Source organism: Sciurus vulgaris (assembly GCF_902686455.1).
Source record: "Sciurus vulgaris genome assembly, chromosome: 4".
In the NCBI taxonomy this organism is placed as follows: Eukaryota; Metazoa; Chordata; class Mammalia; order Rodentia; family Sciuridae; genus Sciurus; species Sciurus vulgaris.
Genome location: NC_136464.1, coordinates 171,993,611 through 172,014,357, shown reverse-complemented (window position 1 = coordinate 172,014,357; position 20,747 = coordinate 171,993,611). Strand labels below are relative to the sequence as shown.

Below are 20,747 nucleotides of genomic sequence, written 5' to 3'. Positions count from 1 at the left end.
TGTGGCAGAGGAGGTTTAATGAATCATTGTTTAACTAAGATCCTGCCAAGTGTTTGACCATTAAATAGTCTCCAGTGTGTATCGAGTTCTTCTCTGACACACTCTTATTTGACTGTGATTAATTGGCATTGGATTGTTATTTAATTACCTCTGCAAAAATCTAAGAACAGTTTGTGTTCCGATTAAGTTATTTGATGTAATAACATGCATCAGGGCTGGGGAGGTCAGCTCGGGCCTTCTGACACCTTGCCACCAACAAGGTCAACTGCCGTGGTTGCTTAAAAGCTCATGGAAGGTCCCTAAAGATCAAGGGCTCAGAATCTGAATTTGTATCTTTTTCTTTATATATAAAAATGTTTGGGCAACTCACATTTATAGCATAAGTCCATAAAGTTTTTTAAATGTTGAAATTCATTTGAAGTTATTATTGGACCATATCAAACCTCTTTAAGTCATCGGACTTGTCCTCAGTTCATTTAAAACATCTTACACTTTCACACGCGTCTTCAACACCCAAGGGAGAAGAAAAGAGATTCACCAGCCGGGTGTGTTGAAAGTTAAGAGTAAGGGAGAAGAAAGACAGTGGATTGACATTCTGGTTTGGGAGTTGCTGTCCTTGGAGAAGAGCTTACACTGAGAGGGGGCATGAGACCACCCTTGGCCCGGGAAATAGAGTTCTTAGAGGCAAAAGCTGTGAGATATAAGGGAGGCCCTTGGATTTAAGAATGGTTAGGGTAGCTTGAATGATGAGGGATAGATATATGGAAAGAAAAACAATAATATCCCCAAAACCAGTGAACATGAATATTTCAAACAGGGTAATTAGCAGTGTCGGGTGCAGCAGAAAAAGTCAACAAGAAAGCTAACGTGCTGATAGTGGGTTACTGGTTTTGGAAGCTGCACAAGTCCCTAAACTCATCTGTGACGGCCACAATGGGAAGAGGAGCAGGAGCCAGGCTGGAAAGGCCTGTGGAGTGTTTGAAGAGGTCACAGTTCCCTGTGAGAAAAAGGAGACGGTTTGACAAGAGGTGTTGTGCATCCGAGGCTTTCGCAGCTAACAGGACAAATAGAATTATAGCACCCACAGCACGATTTCCCCGCCTGCCAAATTTATGCTGACGTTTAAAAGAAGTAATACGGTTGTTGAAAATGGTCCCCCCAATACACCAGTTTTTAATGGTGTACTTTTTCCTTTTTTGATCCCAACAAAGGTCTGCACATTTACATTAACACAGCCCAGCCAGTTTGGTGTAACATCTGTTGGCGGTTCCCAGATATTAAAATGATGCTCTGGAGATAGAACTGACGATCAGATTTGGGTGTTGGTTGATCTGTTTCCAGCACTCCTGCTTTACATGGGGTGGGGAGTGGGAGGACCCATTGTCTTCAAGTCCAGTCATGTTCTCACACCAAATGTTTTGCTGTCCTATTTTTGAGAATTACATATACTGGTATGTGTACTGGAGAGAGAAAGAGCTGATTCTACCTGCCAGATACTAATTTCCATTCATGGTAACCTCAGGGATCGAGCCTAGCGCTGGCCTTTGTGGAAGTGAGGATTCTTCATTTAGATGAAGGCATTACAAGTGGGTATTGCTGCTGCCATTTCTGTGGGCACATTCTTGAGACTGCTGGGTATTTCCAGGCCTTTGTATTTACCCACAGTCATCCTTCTAGAGAGATTTTTACGAGCATTTGGCCGTGAGTAACAGTCAAGGGATGCCAGAGAAGAAAAAAGTTGTTCTTGGGGACAGAAGTGGTACATTCCGATGACAGGAGAGGTCAAGTAATTGGCAGTTTCCTGTTCTCTTAGCATCAGAGAAGTTCTTGACTGGAGCTCCAAGGCCATTCTGCTTCCTGTGACTGATGGTTTAGGAATCCCCTGGAATCATCCCCACACTGTATATGTGGGCGCTTTGCAGTGGAAGGGCTCTGGAGCTTTCCCCAGGTGGGAAGTGTTTCAGGGCTTCCATCTTGGAAAGTCTTCTAGGGACCTGCACTACCCAGAGACCTGCACTTCCCTGGCCATACCAAGGGCCCAGGCCAGACTCACTCCTGGTGGTATGTCTATAAGATCATGGTAAAGGAAATGGCCTGGTCTTTCTTCCTGACTTTTTTCTCTTTCTCATGCTTAGAAAATGTAAAGTACTGATTATTTGCCATAGCAAAGCGTTTAATGGCTGCTGCAGCAAAATGACTTATTGAGGCAGTTTTGCGAGATGTATCCACTCCTTCAAGTATGATCCTCTAGCTTCTTCCTATCCCTGAGCCCCACAGCAGGATAAGACCTGGCATGAGGTAGCCTTCAAGCCCCTGGACTTAGCTAATCAGTTATGCCTTTTATCAGAGCCCCTGTCCTTGTTCATTCATTTGCTCCCTTATTAATAAATTCTTTCAGCCTACAGTAATTCATGTAATTTAATTCTGAGGTGGAGTTATTTTAAATATTTTACTTTAATTATGGTTAGCCAAGAGAGGATTCTTGAAACTCCTCTAACCAGGAGTGACAGCCAGAGGGCTTAGCATCCAGCACTGCAGCCAGCAGCCAATCAGAAGGGGCCTGGGCCATCCATTGCTGGGTCAGTCATCCCCATTTACCCCACTGTAATGCCAGCCCAGCCTATGACTTCATTGGTGCATCCTATTAGTAGGTATTTAATAGAGTTGGCAGATGTGTCCAGTAAGGTAGCTTGGTGTCACCGATGTGTTGACATTTACATGACTTCCTGAATCTCTGCAATGCTGGGTGTGAATCCCAGCATGGGTGCCTCACACCCGTTTTGCCTCCAGTTAATTTCTTACTGTCTGGGAGCCTCAGCCGCCTTGTCCTTAAGTGTAGATAGTATCTGTGTCCTAGTTTGGAGGTAATGTGTACACCAGGTTTTATAGGGTTTTTGACACTTAACTTAGTGCCCAGCATCTGGTGGTTTTAGAAACTGTGACTGAACCCAAATGACTAGGAGAGTGAGTCTCGGGCATCCTTTGCTATGGTGTGAGGTGGGCCTGTTACACAGAGGTTAGGTCGAACTCCGTGGTCATCTTTCGTAGAAGCAATCTGGCAAATGTGTAGAAGGTCCCCTGGTCCTCATTCCACTTGGCTTCTTACACACATGGCTTTGAAGACTGGGGTTTCAGCAGAGGCCCCTCACTCATTGGTCCTTTTCCTCTCCCATTTTGCACCTAAGTCCTTTCTCGACTCAGCATACCCTGGGTGGTGCTCTTCCTGTCAGCCAGGCAAATCTTGTTGGCCCTCTTCCCTTTGCCTCTTACTACTCACAGATGTCACTCCTCCCACCTGGACAAACTGCCCTTTTCCAAATTGTCAGGCCCTATTCCCATCATGAAGGCGTGTTAGCCGGCCCTGCCTGAGCCCTGGACCCACCCCTGCTGGCAGTGGCCCCCATTGTTGTGGCCTGCTTGGTGCATGGCCTGAGCATTCTTGCTTCTGCCTCTGGGGTGTGTGCTCATGTCATGCTGTGTCACTGTGTGTACACCGGCTACACTGTTATACAACAGCCTCCCCTTACCTGGGTCTTTACTTCTGCGGATTCACTTCTGCGGTTTCAGTTACCCATGGCCATTGCAGTCTGAAAATACTAATATTTGTCTTGACTCTTGAGAGAGAGAGAGAGAGAGAGACACCATGTTCACTTTTATTGTGGCACATTGTTATAATTGTTCTGTTCTATTATTGGTACTCTCTTATTGTGCCTAATTTATAAATTAGATTTTATCATAGTTATGTATGTGTAGGAAAATACACAGCATTTGGTACTGTCCATGGTTTCAGGCATCCATGGGGGTTCTTGGAACATATCCCCTGCAGATGGGGAGGGGGATGCTGTAGCCCATTTACCTGCTGCCAAACGCCCAGATGACACCAGACAAGAAGACAGATGCAGTTTTAATTTGAAATGGTAGGTTCTGAAGAGAGGGTAAGGCGTTCTCCCTAATTGGTGAGCAGGTGGAGAGAGTGCAAGGTAAGAGAACATTGTGACTTAGAGGCAGAAGGAGCTGGAGGTGGATGGACCAGAGAGACTCAAGGCTGCCCTTGGTCTTGAAGACACTGGGATTTTTACAGGTCTTCCTGTTTTGACAGTCCCACCTGGCGTCTTCCAGGTGGGAGAAAAAAGTGAGGAAGCTTTCATGAGAAGAGGAAAGAGTATGCATGTACTTTTGAAACTCATTGCTCCAATCTGTCACATAATAAAACCTTGAAATGAATATGTTTAATATGTCTTAATTATGTAAAAAGGCCAGAGACTACTGGACTTTGAAAACATAGTACATTTATTCTAGAACGACATTCTTTCACACCACCATAGGAGAATCCCTGCCACCCCGATTCTATCTGAACTCCCAGGAGACACAAACATCCCGGAACATTTGGTGACCGTCTGTCCCTGTGTCACTGGGACCACTTGCTCGGTGTCTCCCTTAGTCTGTGTGGCTTCCCCTGTCCCATGGGTGCCATGAGAGCAAGCAGGAGGCATGTCTGAGACTTGCCACCAGAACCCAGTTGTGGGTTTCTCTGGTGCATAAGGAGGTAAGGCAGGAAGAGGAAGGACAAACAACTGTCAGTGCTTTGACCCTGTTTGCTGTGACAAGGAAGAAGGGGTCTTTGAGGGGCTATAAGTGGAGGTCAGGGGACCTCTTCCTCAGCACCCTCCTGGGCCCGTCATTTAGTACCTTAAGAAAGCGGTCCAGGTTTGCATGTGCCCTTGTAAGGCTGCCGTTGAACTCAACGGCATTTGATATTTGAGTTTACTTCAAGTTCAAGAAGTTGCAGGCTTATCTGTAAGGCTAGGCTGGACCTATGATACTCTTCTGATGAACTGTGATACTCTCATGCTCTGTGCCTGCCTCTGCTCCCCTGTCTGTCCTTCCATCTTTTGCGTCTGCTCTCTGGCCCTTGCAGGGTCTGCATCTGCTGCACATCTATCCCTCCCTCCTTCTCTGACAGCTGCTCCCACTCTATTGCACCTGGAGCCTGCTCTCTCTGGATTTCTCTGGCTTTCTAGAGAGCTTCCACATGGTCATGGCGGCATCTTTAGGTTGCTGTACCCAAGCTCATTCTGCAGCTGGAAATCTCAAATCCCTTTGGTGGAGCTCAGAAAGATGAGTTAAAGAGCGACACAAGGGAAGTGACTGGAATGATAACCTGACACCTGCCGTGGTAGCAGATGTCCCACGATCAGAAAACACCGTTGAGAAGACAGCCTGAAACGCAGCACTGGAAGGAGAGACTCCACAGTGAAAGAAGAAAAACCACTTGCCCTCAGCAGCAGAAAGACTGGCCTCGTCCACCCACTCGGTGTGCCCTTGTGCTCCTTCTGTCCTCGGCACTGGCCCAGACAAAAGCCTCTCCTGAGGGTGTCTGTGTTCTGATTTAATTGGTGTGAGTTAAGAGGAGCACTGGTCTTTGGCTCCTGGAAGCCCAGAAGGAAATTGAACAATACAGTCGTTTTACATGTGCAGGTGACAAGGTTGACGTCTTGATATGGAAGGAACTTCAACATAAGTGTTTCAGATTCTTCCCTGTTACTGGACCATCAGTATCTTTATCCCTTGGGAGTATGTTGGAAATGCAGAATCTCAGCCCCACCTAGAGCTCTGGAGATCCCAAGATGATGAGCGTGCAGATTAGAATAGTGTTAGATGTTAGACTATTTCTAATTAAAGCCCCTCTGGCTGGATGTGGTGGTACATGCCTGTAATCCCAGAAGCTCAGGAGGCTGAGGCAGGAAGATCACAAGTTCTAGGCAAGCCTCAGCAACTTAGTGAAGCTCTAACAATTAACAAGACCCTGTCTCAAAATTCAAAAAAAAAAAAAAAGAGAGGAAAAAGAAAAAGAACTGAAGAAGATGTGGCCAAATAGTTAAGCACCTCTGGGTTCAATCCCTGGTACCAAAATAAACAAATAAATATATGAAGCCACTCTTATATGTCCTGATAAGTTCTGTGTCTTGATAAGTTCCCTGATGTGCTTACAGACTGAGGAAGATAAGATCCTGCATTGTTTGCAGGATTCACCATCTTCCCAGTTTTGCACCTGAGTGTCATGCAGGAAGATGGTCACCGAGCAAGTTTCGGGTCTCATAGTCTTTTTTCAGTAAGAATCTCTTTTCTTACGTTTATTTTATGGATTTGTTTATGGTTTTGTGTAAGAACGCCTCTGCTCAGAAAATTTTCATCTTTTAAAAAGTGTTGGAAAATTCCTTATGGGCGGACAGCATGTTATTATACACAGGGCACTTTGTTACTGATCCTGTGCAAAATATAGCCCGAGTTTACAAAGGGTGTGTAAGTCTACGTGTGTATGCAAAACGTTGTGCACTCGAACAGTTAACTCACTGCACAGATTATGCTGTGGTGTATCCTGAGGATGTGTGCAGACCTCAGGGATATCAGGAAGCAAGCTGGAATAGTCTCATCAAAACAGTGTCACAAGCACTGTGCCTTCAGGGGGACGTTGCTTACGTCTCCGAGGCTCATTTCAGACTCAGTTTTCACCACTTATTGTAGGGTCTCCTCCATTCTTATCACTAAAGCAAAATGGAGGTGACAGTCAGGCTCGGAGCCATGGCAGAATGTGTCTCCTGAGAGCCCAGTAATACAGAACCAAAGTCCTCGGTGAGGGGCTTCGTGCAGGTGACTAGAAGCTTCCAGTGGCATTGCCACCTTTAAAGACAACTACACTGTTGAGCCTCAAAATATTAGTTCTGTGTTGTCAAGAGATGTATGCATTCTGTGTTTTAAGAAATCAGAAGTCTAATCCACTTGAAAAAGGTTCTGCTAGAGCAATTAAGATTTTTTAAGCTTTATTAAAAATCCTAATTGATAATTTGGACATTTAAATCTTATAGGATTCATCATTCATTCAACAATTTTTGCAAGTGTGGTTTTGGGTAAGTGACATTGTCATGGTCAAGGTTTTTGGGTTGCTACAGGCAGAATCTCCCTGAGTTAGTGAGCTGAGGAGGGGTGGACAGGAGGCTGGGGCGGCTCAAGGAGGTGGAGCAAGGTTCACTGTCCTGAGACTGGGGCTGGTCCTTGAGGGAGCAAAGGGCCATTGTCACAGGGTTCAGGGTGTCTTTGCCTCTCCTCTTTGCTTTGAATGTGCTTCTGCCCCTTTCCTGCTTCTCTCATGGACTCACAGTTGCTGAAGCCGGCATCTGAATGATTTGGCAGCCACTCCCTGAGTTGGGTCCACTGGTCACTTTGGGTGAGTTAACTGTGGCCAGTGCTGTGGAGGGTTCCTGAGAAGGGCAGTGCCATTGTCCAGCACTGTCCAAAAGTAAAGAAGTTCAAGTTCATAGCAGGTTCCTGAGAGCTACTGTGTCAGCAAGACTTTCAAGAAAGAGAAAGGACTTGTCTTGGTAGATGGAGCCAAGTGGGGGACTGAGGATCTTCCTGATGGATGAACAGAGAAGGTCCCCCAGTCCAAGCATGGAAGCAGTCAGGAAGAATGGAAGGGAACCTGGGTGGGTACCTCCTGTCAGTCTCCTCTCCTCACTGTTCCTAAAAACTTGATAGAATTGATTTGATAGATAAAGACATAAAGATGCAAATGAGATTATTTTAAATGGAAAATTAAAACATGCTGGTCATGATGTGAGATAAAGATAGTCCCAAGTGACTTATGTGTTCTGCTGAGTGTTTGGGCATTGGCCTGAAGAAGAACTTGAGAAGTTGGGCAGGGGTCATTGTGGATCAGTTTCAAAGGCTTCTGTTTAGTTTGGTTGTGTACAGCTTAGATGCTTTGTAGGGTAGCTGAGTGTGAGTAAGCCCTGGGAGATCAGGAGTGGAGATAAGATAGGGGTGCATAAGTATAAACAGGAAATGAAAGTAATTAAAGAAAGCAAAATTCAGGAAGAGAACCAGAAAAAGAAAAATCAGTCAATGGCACTATCCTCAGAAAAATGTAAGAGCCAGCGAAGGACTTTGCTCTGAAGAATGAGGTTTGCCAAACTCCTTTCCCCTGCAGCCTGGAAATCCCCAGCAGACTGGCAGACGGTATCCACCCCTTATGAAACATTGAGTCTCCCTGAGCACTTTGGTTGGTCTTTGTCTCCTCGGCTCTAACAGGAGGAGTGAGGTCCACAAAGAGTTGCAGACCTTTCTCTTGCCTGCAGAGTCCTTCTTCAGAGGACTCCGTGTGGACCGGAGGGGACAGGCAGCCATGGGAGAAGGGGAGGGTGTCTGCTGCTGCTTCTACCTTGCAAACTTTCAAGGTGGTATCTCAGCATCTTCACAAGAGAGTTTGGAAATTACTAGCTCTGGAGATTTCTCATGCCTCTTCCAGCTCTCAAATCCTATAGTCATGACACAGGAACTCCTAGCACGTGTTTGCTACTTGTGAATTTAGACAATGCCTTCCTAAGCACCATCTCTTATCCTTCTAATCTTTGGCCCTGTGAAATAGTTGGGGAAATTTATTACCTCCTCATCTTCACAGAAAAGAAATTTTGAGTCTCACTAGAATTTGAGTTAGTTGTCTGAAGTCCTTTTGCTTCTGAGTGTCAGAGGAGGAGGACCTCACATGGTCTTGGTCAGGGTCTCGTTCTGTTTTATGCCTTCCTGTGAGCATCCACCGTGTCGATGGCCTATTCTAGCAAAGAAGATGGGCCAGACTCACAGACCACTGTAGCTCCTGTTCTTTTCTCACGCTGGCCTAGCTGAATGTATAGAATGGATCTTTGTCTTGTGTAGAATGATGCAGGTATACTTCTTAAATGGCTTCCCCACCTCCCAGGCCCACAGCGCCTTGCACACAGTGATCCTTTCCAGCCTACAGACTCAGCAGGGCTCCCACTCAACGTCCTGTACTTTGGACCCTGCCTGGAGCGTACAAGTCCATTCTCTTTGTCCCACTGGGTGGACTGTATGCTCTTTGGTTCAGGCTGCCTGGATTCAGATTCCACTTCTCACCAAGATGATGATTCTTGTACTTGTTGTCCCTGCCCACTCCACATACCACTGGCTACAGGTCTATGAGGGTCCCCCTTTACCTGTGTGGTGCCCAGCCCAAACCTGGCACCTCTCGCTTCCAACTCTGCAGGCTGTCAGCCCAAAGGCCAGTTGCTCTTTTCCTTCTTCCCTTCCTTCAGCTTGAACCCAGGGCCTCAGGCATGCTAGGCAAGCAATTTACCACTGAGCTACCAACCCCATTCTCAGGGGCCAATGCTTATAAAAAGAATTACTTTCTAGAACCAGCAGTGAGTTCTAAATATGTACCTTTATACCTGTCTAAATGTGGATACATTAAAGTTTATCATGTCGGAGAGTTTGCCAAACACACCCGCGTTAACCCTCAAGGTCAGGTGGTCATGGCCTCAGGGGCCTAGTTTGCTGGTGCCTGCGACAGTTTTTATGGCAAAGAGTATGGCAAAGAGTAGCACGTCATGGATGAACCTCAGAGTGTTAGCTTAAGCAAAAGAAGCCAGACATGAGAGACCACATACTGATCCCACCTATATGACAGGTACTGATAAGGCACATCTGTACAGGTATAAAGTAGATTTGAGTTCTGTGGTTACCTGAACCTGGGCATCATCATAAGTAGCATGAGGGATATAAAATTTTTTTGTGTGTGTGCTGGGGCACTTACCCACTGAGTCACATTCTTAGCCCTATTTTATTTAGAGACAGGGTCTTACTAAGTTGCTGAGACTGGCTTTGAACTCACAATGCATGAGGGATCTTATGGGGGGCGTTAAAAATGTCTTCAGCTTATTTTAGGTGATAATTTCTACACAACAAAATGACTGAAATTCATTGAATTGTGTAACTAAAATGCATAAATTTTACAAGCTGTAAAATATACCTCAATACAAACACACAGTATTTTTATTTATAAATATGCCTTTTTAAAAATGGGGTTCAAATTAGACATGGGAGGTTCCATATCTTAAATGATGGTTTGGTGAGACAGAAGCTGAGGAGTCTTGGCTGAGGTTAGATTCTAGAATCGGTTCTTCAGATAACTCTCTTCTTTTTTATTTTTATTTTTTTGCGGTGCTGGGGATTGAACCCAGGGCCTTGTGCTTGCAAGGCAAGCATTCTACCAACTGAGCTATCTCCCCAGCCCTACCTCTCTTATTGATTTCATTTTGAGAAGAAGTTTTGTGACATCTTTCATAATATTCTTTCTTGGGGACAAGACAGAAAAATGTGACCCAGAGAAGTAGGTCCTGAATGTGATGGATGGAGGTCAGTCTTCCCCACAACCTTCCTTGCCTTTTTTCTTTCTCTTTTCCTTTTCCTTCCCAGTTTATACTTTTATACCAATAATACTTAGTCACTGTTTAAAAAAGTAAGTAAATAGAAATTAAAATTACCACAACACATTAGACTGTTTTTTGGACATTTAGATTGATTCCCATTTGTGACTTTCCAAATAATGCCACCTTGAATATCTTTGCACTGTGGGATACTTCCTAAAATACGGAATTTGTAGGTCCGAAGGGATGAACTCTCCAAGTTGTTCATATTGCCCCTGTTGTTCCTGAAACTCGACCTGCGTGATGCAGGATTGTGTTGGTGTGAATTGTCATTCAGTGGGAGTCCGGATGTGCTCTGGCTGCCAAAATGTACCGTGCCTGTGGGCTTCCTGGTTGGGTATATCTTGTGCAGAAACGGGGAAATGGTGTTCCCACTTCCCCTTGAGGTATGCAGACAGTTCCTGGGTGTTGATTGTAATCATGGGCTCCTGGCATCAAGTAAGACTAGCCATGTGAGCAGTGCACCAAAGCAACAGCCAGGCCAGGACACTGACTTTCGAGGGATAATTGAGGCACCAAGGGCGAGTTGCTCATGACAAATCAGGAAAGGCCGTGATTAACTCTCTCCAAGTATATGAAGAGCTGTCATTCATGAGAAGTTAGTGTTACTCCACGTGGTAACGAGGACTAAATAAGCAGCAGGAATAGTTGGGTATTCCAGGAAGGCAATATTTGCCGGCCCTTTCTACCAGAACAGGCAGAAAATGGACTGGGTCCCCCCAGGAAATTGTGACTCCCCTTTGCCTTGCATCCCCCAGCAAATTCCGGCAAGGGTCACATGTCATTGGGATGAATTGGCATGCAGGAGCATGGAAAGAATTCGTCACAAGGATTTGGTTTGGGGACCTCTGAGAAAATGACTGCTGGACCGTGAACTTGATGTCACAGCTGATTACAATAGTCTGCCACAAAGCCAGGTGGACGTATTCTGCAAACACTGTTTCTTCTCTTCATTGCTTCTCAGAGCAAGGAAATTACTATGGAACCTTCTGATTTCACATTTTTTGTACCTAGCTCGTTGATGAATAGCAGTATATGTTTTGGACTATCTTTGACATTCAGTTATTGAAGTAGCTGTGTGGGGAGATGACTTTTCTCAGTGGTTTGTGTTTATCTTGTATTTTATGCTGTTTGCAAATGTTGGGTTTCTCAGACCCTTAAGATTCTTATTTTTGATAAAAGGTAAAGGACTGGTTTTCATGGACTGCTCATCTCTATGTAACCTTTTCATCTTTAAATTTTTTTTTTTTAAATTTTTCTCTTGACATCTTTAAAGCTGAACTGTACCTGTGTGTCTGAAACTTGCCTGTGTTAAAAAGTTGTAGCTTTTCCTTTGAAGAAACAGCAAGCATTGTAATCATGTCTTTAATAATTTTTTAAGGTGTGTTTTTCCTTCTTTCCATATTGATACTTTGAGAAGTTAAAAAATAACTAGTAACTAGATAGGCTACAAAATCCAAAAGAATATGTGGCAAAAAATGGCCTGATTTTACTTTCCTTCAAGCCTGTCTGATTAATACTTTCCTAACCTCTTGCCCCTCCAAGGTCATCAGGGAGACAGCAGAAAGGGCCACCTGGGAGTTTTTTATAAATGGACTCTCAAGCTCCTGAGTCAGAGTCTGCATTTTAGCACGTAGAATTTCCTCCCAGGCAGAGCACTGCAGAGCCTGCTGATACTCAGGGTCCCACCTATCTGTCTGTTTACTTTGAGCACCTATAAGTGCCTGGCATTGTAATCAGCTTCTTTCACATGCATGGGCCCATTTAATCCTCTGGACAACCCTCTAAAGCTGGTGTTATTAGAGGCTAAGCAGTTATCACAGGGCCTGCCAGAGATGTCACTAGTAGATACTTTCTGAAGTCTGTATGTCCTACGTCTGAGACAGGAAAATCAAGGCCCAACTCGTATCTGGCTTGAACACCCTGTGCTTCCTGGTGGAGCACAGGTGTCCCAGGAAGGACTGCAGGGGTGATGGAAGTCCAGGCCGGGCCTCTGACTGCTGCCGATCCTGCTGTTTTGTGGTGTGAAGGGCTTTGGAACTAGGAATTCCCCCTGCCAATGCTGGGAAGAGCACAGATGCCCCAGGTCTGTAGCTTGGCTTCCCAGAGAAGCTGCTGGGGTCCGGGGGCACTACAGAAATGTCTCTCAGGGCATATCTGCAAAAAAGTAGACTCAGCATATGTGTACCTTCAAAGCCTCTCACCCTCCACACCATCCCCTGAAGCCATTCAGAAGAATATTTATTAGAACAAGTTCAACCTTCCATTTCTGAAGTCTTGATTGTACAGTCTTTTCTTGGATTCTACTAGTCAATGACAGAAAGGGCTCTTTAATCCCCAAGCGTTATTTTCATTTTCTTCTCGGATATTTAAGTCTGCATCGGTCACATTTGGCGTCTGTCTGAAAATAACGATTCCTGCTCCAGTTGTACACCCGCCACTCAAGGTTTCCCAAAATGTGAGGTGCCATGACCCATCCTGGGGTGGGGGGGGGGGTGGAATACAGAGGTTACAGTTACACTTATTAAAAAATGTACCCTTAGGAAAATTAATTCTGATATGTAAAGCAAAATTAGTATGATAACTAGGATTGACTTATGTGTTTCACAATTATTGATGTACCTATGTAGCACTTGAATTCAAGTCCTAGATGGGATCTAAAAAATAAGGGAACATTCCAAAACTCCATAACCCTTCCTGATACTGTCACAAGACACCCCCCCGCCACCATACACACACACACACTTTTTTCCCCCTTATTTTTAAAATCAAGTTAAATTCTCTGTCCAGTACCATTTGGTGGTATTTTTTTTTTTTTTTTTTTTTTTTATTTCTCTTTAGGTATCATCCTATTTTCTTTTTCTTTGCCACTGACATTGGCTTATTTCATATGAATGCATCATATATTAAATACATATGCATTTAAAATATTGTTTTGATTTGTTTGCGAATTGTCTCTCTTAAAGGGTCTATCTGGGGAAATGAATAATTTCTCATATCCTGTTTTTGCAGGAAGAATTTTAAATCGTTTCTCCAAAGACATTGGACATATGGATGACTTGCTTCCCCTGACATTTCTAGATTTCATCCAGGTAAAGTAACAGGAACGTCAAGTTCTCCAATGGAAAACTGAAGTTCCTATTTTCTCAAGGCCTTTTCATAGGATTTGGGGTGGGAGTGGGGCCCTGGGCCTGGCGATGTGCAATGCTGCCTTAATAAAAGGCCATGTTTGTAGAAGAAAGGTGTGGTTACGACTGGGAGGCTGAGTGAGCATGAGTAATATCTGGTGTGTAGGAGTGGCCACGCAGTCCTGTCAGGGTTGGTTCGTGGCAGCTACATGCTGGGTAAGTGGCTCTCGGCCTGCCTCCCAGGTATCTGGCGTGGATTTTGCTTTACTGTGAACACATTTCATAATATAGAAACAATCAGCTCTCACGGAAAGATAGCCCAGATTAACTAAATTATGCATTGTATTACCACAAAAGCCAAATATTTACTGCACCGTTGTGTGTGTGTGTGTGTGTGTGTGTGTTTGGAGGGGATAAAACCAGGTGTGGTTACTTACAAAGAGAAGATTAGTAATAATAAGGTGAAAGTAATACTTTGTTAACAAGTACAATAGAGAGCAGTTATTGCAAATACAAAGCCTTTAAAGGCAAGCATGTTTAAGCCAATAATTTGAGTATAGGATCAAAGTCATCTCAGAAAATGTCTTCTTTGTTTTTCCAGGCAGCTTTCCTTTTCACACGTTGATTGCTCTGTCTTAAGGTGTCTTTTTAAAAAAAACCAACAATCCCACAGAAGTACCTTCTATAAAGCATTTGTTTTTGTCTGTGAACTTGAGGTCCTGAAGAATAAAGTTAGGTCATCTCATCTCTCCTGCAGTGCTATTTTTTTTTTTTTTTTTTTTCTTTCTTGTTTAACTCTTCCTCCATTTCAGTGATTCAGTGATTTTTTTTTAAGTGTTTATTTTGGAAATGAAATGCATCTATCAAAAGCTGCACATATTCTAAAATCCCAGCTGCTGCTGCTCATGCATCCCGAGTTTGAACCTTTTTCACTTCCCCTAAAGGCCAGTTGACAGTAGTTCTCACCGTGAGCCAGGTTTAAGGGCAAGAAGTGCTAATGTGGGGTCTGCAGTTACCCTTTGGGCCTAGTGGTCCTTCTCCCTTTTCTTTAGTGCTCAGAAGTTCTCTGAGTCCAAGCTTAGGACAACCTCTGGAGTCACTGGCTTTGACAAAAAGGAGCCCAAATTACTTAATTTGGAAAATGAGCTGTGTCAGAAAAATTAGTAATAGTCCTGATATAAATACTGGAATTCTGTTAGTCACACAGAAAGGAAACAACAAATACCTGGCTGCAAACAGCATAGCCCATGGGCAAAGGCATCCACTGTTTACCAAGGGGAAGTAAACTGAGACTCACCTGGGACTCGGGTGGAGTTCTCTTATTGCAAACAAGCGCCTCTGATTCTTTTTTTTTTTTTTTCCTTCTCCAAATTTACTTGGTAATAAGTTTGTCCTGCTGGATTTAGCTATGTTATTTATCCCCAGGAGCAGTCTTCCACTGAAACGGTTGTATTTTTTTCATAGAATACAGATGACTAGAAGTACACATTTTGACACTAATTGTTAATTACTTCGAGAAGATTTTGTGAAAGGTTGCGTTCCTTCGCAACTGCAAGTTAGGCGAAGGCTGGCTTCCCAAAGCTGGCTGGCCCACTGTGTGCTTAGCAGAGTGAGCCCTGCTAATTAGAATCCCTCATGTGTTTTTTTTTTTTTTTTGTATCGCATGTGGAGGGAAAGGAATAGATGCCACTTAATTTCAATATAAACACCCTCGGCAGTGTGAAGGAGAGAACATTCTAGTCTCGTTGTACTTCTGTACTTCTGTTTAACCAGATAGACGAGGGTCTTTTTTTTTTTTTTTTAAATCCACTCACATAATCTTGGTAAACGTATCATTGTTGAATACTCCTGGTCCCAATTAGCTGATTTTCTTGAGTCAACGGGAAAAGGTAAATCTTGATGTTGTTGTGTCCAAGAAAGGAGTTTTATAGAGAGGATAACTCAGTTATCAATTATGATAAAGATCTATTGTCACTTGTTTTGTTTGCAGGTGTCTTTAATAAGGCTTCCCATAATCCCTTCAGGAAGAAATATTTTCTCCTTTTAAAAATAGTATTAGCTCAATATAAAAGCGCTGATCCCTGCCATTGTTGTTGATTCTTTGAGGGACATTTCCCAACATTCATTGTTTAAATGGTTGTCAGGAGGAATCAAATGAAACTCCATAAACAATGCCCTCACTGGCTCATCTGACTTGTGTGCAGAGCCTTTCTGCCTTTCTCCAGAGGATTTGCATTCGATGAGTGGGCTTTTGACTGAGCTATTGCCCAGATCATTTTGAAGTATTTGGGGCCTGTTGCTATATTAGCTAGCAAAAAGTTTTATTAAAGCCACAAAAATGAATTTAACTCGCCCTCAAATAAAGGCCAACAAAAATCTTAAGTGTAAATTAATTTAGGTTCTTTTTTTTTTTTTTTTTTCTTTATAAGTTGGATAGGACTGTGTAAGGATAAAAACAACCAGTGGTGTTCTGGGACTCTTAATGGAATCATGTAAACTTAAAATAAACACTATTATGGTAAGCACATAGAATGAAAACTAATTTTCCAAATCAAATACATTATATTCAATTCATTTTCCCCAATCAACCAAATGTTTAAAACCTGTTAGTTATAACAGCAATCTTCTGGAAATTAATTAGAAACCTATTAGCTCTGCTAGCTGAGCCGAATGAAGGGGTTGCTACTTACATTTCTAAATAGTCTCCTGAATTAAAGCGAAGCAAGGTCAAAACGACAGTCAGCCCACTCACTCACCTTTGGCTTTTAGTAGTTGATCTGGGGGGGGGGGGGGGTTCAGTTCAAATTTTGTCGACTCTGACTCAACCTTTTCATACATTTAAGCATTTAAGTACTCATCAGGTAAACCCTACAGGTAGCATGAATCTTATCTGTCTCAGCAGTCACCCCCCTAGAGTGGCATGGATGTCTGAAAGGGAAATGCCTTTTCAGGCCTCTTGTCTGCTCATCAGTCCTTCTAAAGGGTTGGTTAGTCCCTTTCAAAATTGAGATCGTAGGAAATTTCCTGTCTGCCTTTGTTCTTAATGTCATTAGCAGAACCCTCTGTTGACATGTCAGGCCCAGGTTTCAGCGTCTCTCATGGGATGCTGAGGGTATTTACAGCACAACCGCTTCCCCTTGGGTGCAGAGAAACTCAGCTCTCTAACTTCAGCTGCTGAGTCTGACTGAGACAGTGGGGTTTAGCAAGGACTGGGCTGTTTGTCAGTAAGTAATACCCTGGGTGATGTCTAGCAGGAGGTGGGGTGCTCGCTGATACCTGGGAAAGCTGTGCATCATCCGATATTCTCAAGCCAGAAAGAACTTGGCAGGATAGTAACAAGCAGAATGAAAATCGAAATTCAAAGCTTAGAAATCCAGCTGGGGTCTAGCCCAGAGTTAAGAGCACTTGCATAGCTTGTACAAGGTCCTGGGTTCAATCCTCAGCACTGCAAAAACAAAACAAAGACAAAACTTAGATATCTTTATGAATAGGGAGTTAAGCTTTCCACTTATCAGGCTATTTTGCTGGTTTGTAATTTTTTTTCTGCCTAAAGATATGCATATGCTCATGCTTTTTCGAGAATTAAAATGGAATAGCTATAGAAATAAATAATATGATTCTGTTTATCCCTGCAAAGTATCATATCCAGAGTGTGCATGTTTGATTACTTTTTCTGTAAGGTCATGATGGTTTGGTTGTTTTGTTAGAGTTCAGAATAGTGGCTCACTGGGATAGAAGTGTTCGCATTGAGTCCATGCTAAGGAATTGGTGAGGGACCACAACACTGTCACTCTGTTAGTGACATGATGTCCAGAGTAACTGTGCTCATAGAAACCGTCAGAGATCAGGGATAGAGTTATGACTCCTGATGAAATGACTGAGATAAGGAAATCCTGTTTAAAAGACAAGCAGATTCCTTCCCTGGGTAGGGATTGTTTCCTAACTTTGTCCCTCTACTTTAACAAAAGATTTATAATTGTGTGAGCACTGAGGAGCATTTGTTTTTGTATTGTTAGTTATTGTAAAATGCTTATGGAAAACAGTGACACAAAAATAGTTTGGAAAACGCATGCCATTTGCTGCAGAGTCAAAAGTTCAGAGTAGGTGGGGGGAGAGGTGCCTGGGAGACTTTAAGCCTGGGGTGGACCGGTTGTGGAATCGTAACCAAAAAGGTTAGTTTCTGATTGATGAGGCTGCTTAGAAGCATAGACCAGAATGGAAGAATTTTCCTAATATATCATAATACTTAAATATATCATTGCAAATAATGTGTATAGAATACAAGGCCTGAATACAACCTGCAGGTTCCCATTAGGGTTGCCCTGAATTCAGGTAAGATAGCTAGGGACAGTCCCTGCACTTCTGGCCTAGAAAGTATTGTTCAAATGTATTCTGTTCCTTTGCTGTTTGAAAAATTGTAACTTCTGTGAATATTAACAAGATTTCTAAAACCAAGTTATCTATCAGCTTAAAAGTTGGTATTTCTATGAAACTAGGAATTGAATACAAATAAAGATGTTCATCTAGACCTCAGATATGAGAAATCAATGAGGGAGGAGACCCTTTGACAGGAATTTGGCCCTCAAAAAATAATATACTTGGGTAAACTAAAAATAAAGCAGAGGAGAAATCATTGAAATTCATATTTTTACGTTTGTGATGAGCGCAAATACAGAAGCATAAATCCAAAATTTCATTTTCTTAAAATAATGATTGAATTGTTAGTAGATGCCATATTTGTGATCTTTTAATAACATTTTCAATTAAAATTTTATTGTTAAAAGTAATTTTTCATACAAATTTAATAATTATAAATATTTGTGATATTTGGTGGGCAGATATGTTTTATGACTCTATTTGCAGCTAGATATATTATGAAAAATCTTGAGATTTCTCCCAACAGGAAAACATTTCTATTAAATACATGATTTTTTAAAAGAATTGCTAAAGCTTTTTAGTATTTCTTATTCCTATAGCATGCCCCGTGGGGATGCAAAACTGAGTGGAGTGGAATTCTGTCTTCTGAGGCACTGCTGGGGGGACCCACAGAAAGTTAGCAGTACAAAGCTGTGTGGTAAAGTTACAACAGAGGGGACACTGTGGGAGGATGGTTAAGACTTTTGCATGAGACGTGTTTCCAATCCCAGGTCTGCACTTTACAAGTAGTCTTATCTTGGGGAGCCCATGAGACTTCCAGAGGTGGGTGTGCACCGGGTAGTTGGAAGTAGGAGTGCTTAAGAGAGAGCTGGTTCCAGTGTACAGCCTGCATCTCCTTCATTCAGGAGGTAACAGTTGACTCTATGGCAGTGCATAAGGTCGCCCAGAGGCAGGGAAGCACTTTGAAGGGCCGTGGAAGGCTTGGGATTTAAAGAGAAAGCTGAGAGAGAAACAGAAGAGCCACAGAGTGAGCAGAAAGGAGAGGAAGAAACCTGGTGTTGGAGAAGCCAAAGGAAGATGGGTGTAACAAACAGAAAGGAGAAGACAGGAGACAAGACTTCAGCTTGTTGGGTGAGGGTGGTGGGTCCCTAGTGACCAGCAGGAGTAGGTCAAAGAAGACCAGAACCTGGCTACGGGAAGGGTAAAGCCGAGTGGACTGGAGAGAGTCCTGTGTAGAATCTAGGGTGTGCGGAGGTGTCGCTGGGTTCTGGGGTTTTTTTAGTTCTTGTGGGATGTGTTGGTGCAGGCATTGCATATGTCAAGGGACAGGTGAGGCAGAGTCAAGAGGGGTAAAGGCTGGACAAGAGTCAGAGATGACTGCGGACTTCCTCTGTCCCTTCAGGAAAGGGGGTTAGAGTGGGATGGCCTGAGAGCGTTGAGGAGCAAGGCAGGAAGCCCTCTCCTCCATGGCCGTCCTGAAGGATCCTGGCATCCAGAAGTTCTTCCCCTAGCGAGTGTGAGTGCTCACTGTCCAAGTGCCACCTAGGAAGTCTAGGAAGTCCTGGAGGGAGAAGGGAGGCAGTGCGGGGCCTGACCCAGGTACACACAGCTTCCCTGAGAAGGGGCCTTTGGGCAGAGAGAGAGGGAAAGGCCCTGTGAGTGGTGGGGCTGCACAGGTTGCCAGAAGCTTCTACACGTGACCATTCTGTTCTCTGTTCTCACCTTGGGGTGGGGGTGGGGGCAAACCAGGTTGAGGAGTTTTGTTGGTTATTTTTTTAAAGCCAAGCGTGTTCCCACTCAGGTTTTGATGACTCTACTCATCTTTGGTATATTTAATAAACTCGTTTATTTTAACCATTACTTCTGAAGACTTCATTCACATACCTTTTCTCTGCTAATTCCAACCTCTTGCTCTTAAATATAATCTCAGGTAATTTATTTAACATTGAGTAACTAGGAGGAAGACTGGCCTGGTACTTTATCAACTCCTTCTGTCTTTGCCTTCACTGTGCTCTAGAGATTAGCCTGTCCTGATCCTCTGAAATCATCAGATATCTTTGTTCTTTGCTTAGAAAATGCCAGTATCTTTGCCGATTTCAGTGCTTAAACTAGATCTTCTCCCCTGAACCAGAGACTGGACTATGTCCTAGTGAGTCTCCTCAGTGGATAATCAGATTATGGTTTCCTCTGGGACTAGCTGGGGAGCATCTGGCCCCCTAGAACAGGGACTTAAACCTTTTTCTCACCTAATAGCACCCTTTTGGAATCTGTTATCTAAATAGATTTGTTTCGGTTCACTTGCCTAAGTTTTGTGATATAAAGGGCAAGCAGAAAATAAAATTCAAGTTCCCTAGTCCTTAAATCTAATTTCTTTCAACTCCTAGAAAGAAACCTGTGCCAGCTGTGCTTAATGTGTGGCGTGTATGTCTGGGTGTGTGGGTCTTATAAGTTTGTATACTTTTAGCTCATTTTTGCATGTATTCTTCAAGGACCAGCCAAAGCCTTTCTTCCCTGTTTGGGACACTTTCTTTCCTTTCTCCATTTTATCACAAAACAGTCTCTGTGTCCTGCAGAAGAGAAGGGGCCTGTCACTGAGTCTGGTTCCCTGGGCTCATCTCATTGAAACCAGTAAGTTCATATTCCTGGAGCACTTCTGTGAGCTGGGCACTTTTCTACAATCAAAGTGTGGAGCAGTGAACTAGGAGGACTTTGGCCTCTAGGAATTGACATCCTAATGCAGGAGACAAAAAGTGGACAAGCCAGTAAAGTACATCAGCTGGGTCCTGCATGGTGCTGGTGCGTGTGTTCAGGAGTGACCATTGGAACCGTGGGGTCCGGGGGTCCAGGAGCAGGTGATGCCGAGTTTGAACAATAAGGAAGGAAACTGTCGTGTAAAGATCTGGGGCAGGGTGGGTGAGGAACAGGTGACTTGTCCCCAGGAAGAGCCCCGTGTTGATCT

General features: G+C 43.5%; 1 protein-coding gene across 6 annotated transcripts in view; it reads left to right on the top strand.

The window, feature by feature from the left end:
* Positions 1-20,747, top strand: part of ABCC4 (ATP binding cassette subfamily C member 4 (PEL blood group)) — a 243,002-nt gene that overhangs the window by 151,447 nt on the left and 70,808 nt on the right. For 5 of the 6 annotated variants that reach the window (XR_013763518.1, XM_079138025.1, XM_079138024.1 and 2 more), the window contains one exon: positions 13,296-13,375. Coding sequence is in view for 5 of the 6 variants with exons in the window: in XM_079138025.1 (XP_078994151.1) it covers positions 13,296-13,375 (80 nt within the window). In the remaining variant the exon portion in view is untranslated. Of the gene's footprint in view, positions 1-13,295; positions 13,376-14,012; positions 15,114-20,747 lie in introns of those variants that run through there. The other variant, XM_079138028.1, reaches the window with a different exon arrangement.